Below are 5,309 nucleotides of genomic sequence, written 5' to 3'. Positions count from 1 at the left end.
GTGGCTTGTGCTTCGAGCTGCGTCTTTTGTCGCTGTGCTTCGAGCTGCATCTTTTGTGGCTTGTGCTTCGAGCTGCGTCTTTTGTGGCTTGTGCTTCGAGCTGCGTCTTTTGTCGCTTGTGCTTGGAGCTGTGTCTTTTGTCGCTGTGCTTCGAGCTGCGTCTTTTGTCGCTGTGCTTCGGAGAAATGGCGAAACGACAGCAAGGCAGGCGTGGGGACTGGTAAGGATATGGTTCCTTCCCAAGTTTTAAACATCTGTTGCTCCGTAGTCGTCTTCTGCACTGTACAGATACGGCCTGCTTCACCATTCTTCACCACGCTTCTCCTTCTTTGTAGGCAACCTAAGGCTTGGAAGACAGTTTCCCTGCTGTTCACTGTGGCTGTGGTGTCCTTCGGTGAGTCTCTGTAGAGCTCTGATTTGAGGATGCTTCTTTTGGAAGCCTCCAACAATTTGTTCTGCCCAGGGATAGGGGAGTGGGCAGCCCAAGGCAGAACATTTATAGAGATGATTTATTGAGAGCTTTGTGGAATTCCTGGCAGGTCTTTACTGCGTTGGAAGTCTTGTTGCTGGAGGCTCAAGGGCAGTGGAAAAAAAGACTTCATGGTAAGAAAAGAATCTCCCTTTGGCTGGACTCTTCTTTAGAGGAGCTCGGCCCCTTGTCCATGACCACTTGTTACCTGAGTCCAACTTCTGTGACCAAGGCCCCGAGTTTCTCCCCTTCCCCATTCGAGCTGCTATCTCTCCATGTCCGTTAGTTCCCCCAAAGTTAGCCAGGAAGCCAGGAAGCAGCTTCTCGGTCAGGAGCTCTTGGAGCTTGCCAACCAGTATTGTCAACTCTCTATTAAACCTCGGTTACCCTGTCGTCACGCGGAGTGAGGCTCGTTCTCTGCCTCACATCTCACGGCTTGTGAGAAGACAGCTGTGTGCGCTCTCTCCATTAATTACCTGCTGTCTCTAGGCTGGTGGGTGATGATCTGGAAATGCTGAGGGTGGAACAAGAGCTCAACAAGATCCAGCAGCAGCTTCGTTTCCTGCAATGGGGAGCAAAGGACATCACCCTGCGTGCTCTCCACGAGGCCCTGAAGAGAAATGAGCTCCCAGGCTTTACCAGCGAGGTGAGAGGACATTGCAAAAAGCTCTGCTGAGAGAGTTCTTTCCCCACTGTGGCATTATATCTCGCTAGCGTTCCCTGTCACAGACAGCTAAAAGGCTTGTCCAGCAGGAAGAAATGCTGGTGCATCACCATCGGTCCTTTTCTCTGTTGCTCCGGAGCTCTTGTGGGGGAAAGGAATGAGCTCTGATGGGAATTTCAGATGCCTTAGTTGTTTCTTGCTCTCTGTCAGTCCTTCCCTGCACCTGCTGCTGTGCATGAGGTGGCAGGTTCCCCTGGAAGACCTGTAAGCCAGCACCCTGAGTTGAGCCTGGCTGCCCTGGGTGCCTGGGGCCTGTGCAGATGCACAGGAGACGCTGTGTTTCAGTCTCCCCGTGGGGCATCCAGTCTGAAGGCTGTTCTGGTTTCAGGGCCCTTGCTCTGTGGATACCGTCTCTTTTGGTGGCTTGAGCTCGCACGGCCCCAGGTCTGCCCGAAGCCTGAGCTGACGGTGATTCCCGTGATGGGAATCTCAAAGGCCATGTTAGCCCGAGGCTTGGCAGGCATTAGTTCCTTCTGCGTTTTGCCCTTCTTCCCCATTGCAGTAGGCAAGCTCTGTCTTCTGCTTTAAGTTAACTCTCTGTGTGTGGCTGGCCTGCAGCAGTTGTGGTGACCTCTGGGCAATCCCTGCCTCGTGCCTGACTCGAGCCCCATCTCCTGGCCAGCAGGACTGTCAGCGCAGCCTGCCTGTCATGGGGCATCTCGACAGGAAAAGCCCATTCGTGCCGCATCCGTGTCCAGTGTGCTGGAGTGAGCAGCCTCTCTGTTCCCGTGCCAGATGGTCATAGTAGAGCTCTGGAGGTTCGCAGGCAACTCCCAGGCAGTGTGAATTACATCCAAGTGGAGCAGCCGAGTTTGCTTTGGCAGGCTTTGTAGGGGAGCTGGGAGGCAACTCTTTTCCCTTTTCTTTTCCTTCTGACGACGAGCGCTCTCGTTTGTCTTTCTTCCCAGGCTGTTCAAGAGATGATCGATCACGTCCTGGAGAAGCTGGAAGAAAGCCCATTCCAGATGCGTAATTATGCCAGCAAAACTTCAGGTGCCGTTAAGCTGTAGAAACAACCAGACCACAGATGGTGGTTCCAAAGGGCGTCTTGTCCAGTTTGACAGGACGGGCATTTGGGCAGGGTAGGGGAGAAGGGGTGAGGAGTGAATGGCCACCTTGTGCCCTGAGAATGTGCTTGCTGAGAGAGCCTTCAGCGGGCTGGAGCACATCTGAAAAGCGCTACTCCTACTTGGTGTTGTTTCTCACGTGACTGCTCAGCTGGCTGTCAGTTTATGTGGCCCCTTAGGATAGCTGAGCGAGTCCCTGCATTGTGTTGCAGAGGGATACGGCAAGTGAGAACGAGGGGAATATCACTGTTGGGGATGTATGGCTGCCTTTGAAACTCTTTTGAAGAGGACAGTGCAAAGGCAGCCGGCATTTCTGTGCAGCTGTTCATGTGGAAAGCAGAGTCAGCAGCCCTTGGTTCCTCCTGGCCTTGCTTGACCACTGTGCCCGTGTTTTTATTTGCAGGAGCCGCTATCGTTCGTTCCAAGACTTCTCCCTCCTGGATTGGATGCGGGAAAGTCTTCTGGCACTCGTTGCTGGTGACACCATATATGAGGCCTCCTGAGATTATTCTTGAGGTAAGAACAGTGTGAAACAGAGGAAGAATGGTGCGGGGCAGAGGGGGCCAAACGCCCTGCTGAGGGTTGCCTTTACCCTTGTCTTCACCCCTTCTTGCGAGGACCTACTCCCCTCTTGTGTATCCCGGCAGAGAATTTCTTCTGCCAGACTGCCCCAGGTCCTCTGTGGAAGCTTCTGCCAGGCTAGCTTGCTTGTCTTCCCAGCCATTGTGGAGCTGTCTGGCCGGCACTGAAGGGGAACCCATAAGGTGCCACGAGAGATCTGGGCTGCGAGAACGCTGGGGCTCTTAATGAACCCCAGAGGGCACGGAGGGCGTGCACTGCAGGAGGGCCCCATGTTGTGTTTGCCAGCCCATCCTGGCACTGCTCCTGAGCTACCGGCACAAGTCGGAGCCCTGGCTGGTGCCGGGGGAAGGGGGTGGGACTGGATGAGAGGGAGCGATTGCTTCCCCTTGCAGGAAAGGCTCGTGCAGGTGGGCCCTTCTTTGCCCGGGGCAGGTGCATTTCAGCCACAGCAGCCCCTCTTTTTTATTTTTTGCAAGCTGCCCCACAAAAGAAGGAGCCCAAGAGCTTCTGCAGGTTGTGCACCCAGCTCACCGCCATGCCCGTATGCCTGTGCTTTGGAGCAGAGCTGATGGGCCAGTGCACCTGCAGAGCCCCTGATGCTGCAGCAGGATTTTCAGCCAGGACGCTCTTTTGCACATGAACGCTGTTTCTTCTTCTCTTTTCAGCCTGACAATCAGCCAGGTAACTGCTGGCCCTTCCCAGGAAGCCAAGGGCACGTCTTCATCAAGTTGCCCAGGGCCATCTTTCCCACGGCAGTTACGTTAAACCATGGAGTTCCAGCAACGGCCTACCATGCAGACAGCACCTCCAGTGCTCCTAAGGACTTTGCTGTCTATGTAAGTGATTCCTCTGGGTTGTGGCGGTAGTTTTGCGTAGCGTTTGACGTGGAGGGTGGTTGCAGATCCAAGAGGGCTGCTGCGTGCAGTTCTTCCCTGCACAGGGCGAGTAACAAGCTCCTCAGAGTTGCTCCATTTCCACAGCGTTCCTTTTTTGTCCAAGGTAGCACAGCAAAGAGGGTTTCCCGCTCTTGGGGCGAGTTGGTAGTTTGAGAGGCAGAGGGAAAGGGAAGTGGCACAGTGGATGGTCCTAGACCACCTTTGCTTCAGAAAGCCCTGTGGGGCTTTGTGATCCTCTTGCAGCAGCGCATCCCACTGTTCTGTTTTCTCCACCCCTGTCTTCCTGTAGGGCCTGCAGGAAGAAGGTGACGAGGAAGGAACTTTGCTAGGAGAGTTCACCTTCACGCCAGGCCAGGATCCCAGTCAGACCTTCCAGCTGCAGGTAAGGTTACAAAGAGGGGCGTGAAGCGTGGGAGAGGGGAACCACGGTTGGCTGGGGAAAAGCTTCCAAGCCTGAGGCGTATGGGGGCCCTCTTGCATTTCTGCTGCTGCCTCTATACTGCCTGCATATGCCCGGACTGCTGGGCTGTTTCTGTTTCCTTCTGGCTTTTAAGCTTCAGAGCTGCTTCAGCTTATAGCACCGCTAAGCTCCAGCTACACTTGCAGCAGAAATTGCCATGACCAGGTGGCTTCCAATTGCACACAAGCGGCTGCCTCACGTAGGGTGCAGTACTGTTGGCGGGCTACTTTCACACTGGGGATGTGTGACTTTCCAAGGATTTTGTCGTTGCCAGTAATGGGCAGCATCAGGGAGGCCATTCTGATGGGTGACATTCTAGAGAAAGCAGTGAGAGTTACGACCCCTGTGTTGTTCTGTGCGAGAACACACACTCAAAGCAAGTGCAAAGAACTTGGCAGTGTATTTGCTGCAGCTTTTGGTAGCTGTTTATTTCTTTAAAACTCACGTGGCCAAAGAGGTGGAGCAGGGTAAGAAATGTCTTGATTGCGCTATGGCAGCTTATCAGCTTGTCAGAAGACCTAGCAAGGCAGCCTGAAGTAGGATGTTGCGTGAGTGTGTCACTCCTGCATTGTCAGTGGCCAAAGAGGAGAGAGGAAAACACAGTTCATTTCTTTTTCTCATTGCAGAATGAGCACTCCGGGTTCATCAATTACATCAAGCTGCGAGTGCTGAGCAACTGGGGCCACCCGGACTATACCTGTGTGTATCAGTTCAGGCTCCACGGCAATCCAGCCCCTGACGGTGAAGCTAAGGGAAAGCCACTTGGTTTACCTTTCATGGAGGAGTCTCCAGATCTGAGCCCGTGACAGGGGCACAAACCCAGGGGATGAAAGAGAGTGGCAACAAAAATTACCCTACCTTCTAACAGCGCGGCACATCCGGCCCCGGCTCTGTGACTAACAAGGCAAGGCATGATGCGGGCCGTGCGCTCCAGGAGAGGGGGAAGGGAGACAACACGTGTGTCTGACAACAAAAAAAACAACCAACAACAAAAACAGAATCAACGGCAACTGTCTGAGGAGGAGCTGAATTTACTGAATCCAACAAAATCAAACAAAATGAGAGAGACGGAAGTATCCAAAATACAAGATCTCATGTTAGAAGACTGCAG

At 53.6% G+C, this 5,309-nt stretch overlaps 1 protein-coding gene and 1 long non-coding RNA gene across 2 annotated transcripts; both read left to right on the top strand.

Moving 5' to 3' along the window:
- The first annotated feature begins 120 nt into the window (after window positions 1-120).
- On the top strand, window positions 121-1,044 carry LOC122191076. The gene is made up of 3 exons (XR_006182299.1): window positions 121-394; window positions 540-603; window positions 959-1,044. It is a non-coding gene; the product is annotated as an uncharacterized LOC122191076 (long non-coding RNA).
- A 1,069-nt stretch (window positions 1,045-2,113) lies between these two features.
- LOC122191075 (SUN domain-containing protein 3-like) lies at window positions 2,114-5,016 on the top strand. The gene is made up of 5 exons (XM_042891277.1): window positions 2,114-2,186; window positions 2,664-2,776; window positions 3,508-3,678; window positions 4,028-4,120; window positions 4,825-5,016. Exons 1-5 carry the CDS (start codon window positions 2,114-2,116, stop codon window positions 5,002-5,004), a joined length of 630 nt encoding a protein of 209 aa, XP_042747211.1. The 3' UTR covers window positions 5,005-5,016.
- The last annotated feature ends 293 nt before the right edge of the window (window positions 5,017-5,309 follow it).

Source organism: Lagopus leucura, unplaced genomic scaffold, assembly GCF_019238085.1.
Source record: "Lagopus leucura isolate 7727_CA_CO unplaced genomic scaffold, USGS_WTPT01 59632-0_obj-0_obj, whole genome shotgun sequence".
Classification (NCBI taxonomy): Eukaryota; Metazoa; Chordata; class Aves; order Galliformes; family Phasianidae; genus Lagopus; species Lagopus leucura.
This window is presented reverse-complemented; position numbering and strand designations above follow the sequence as displayed.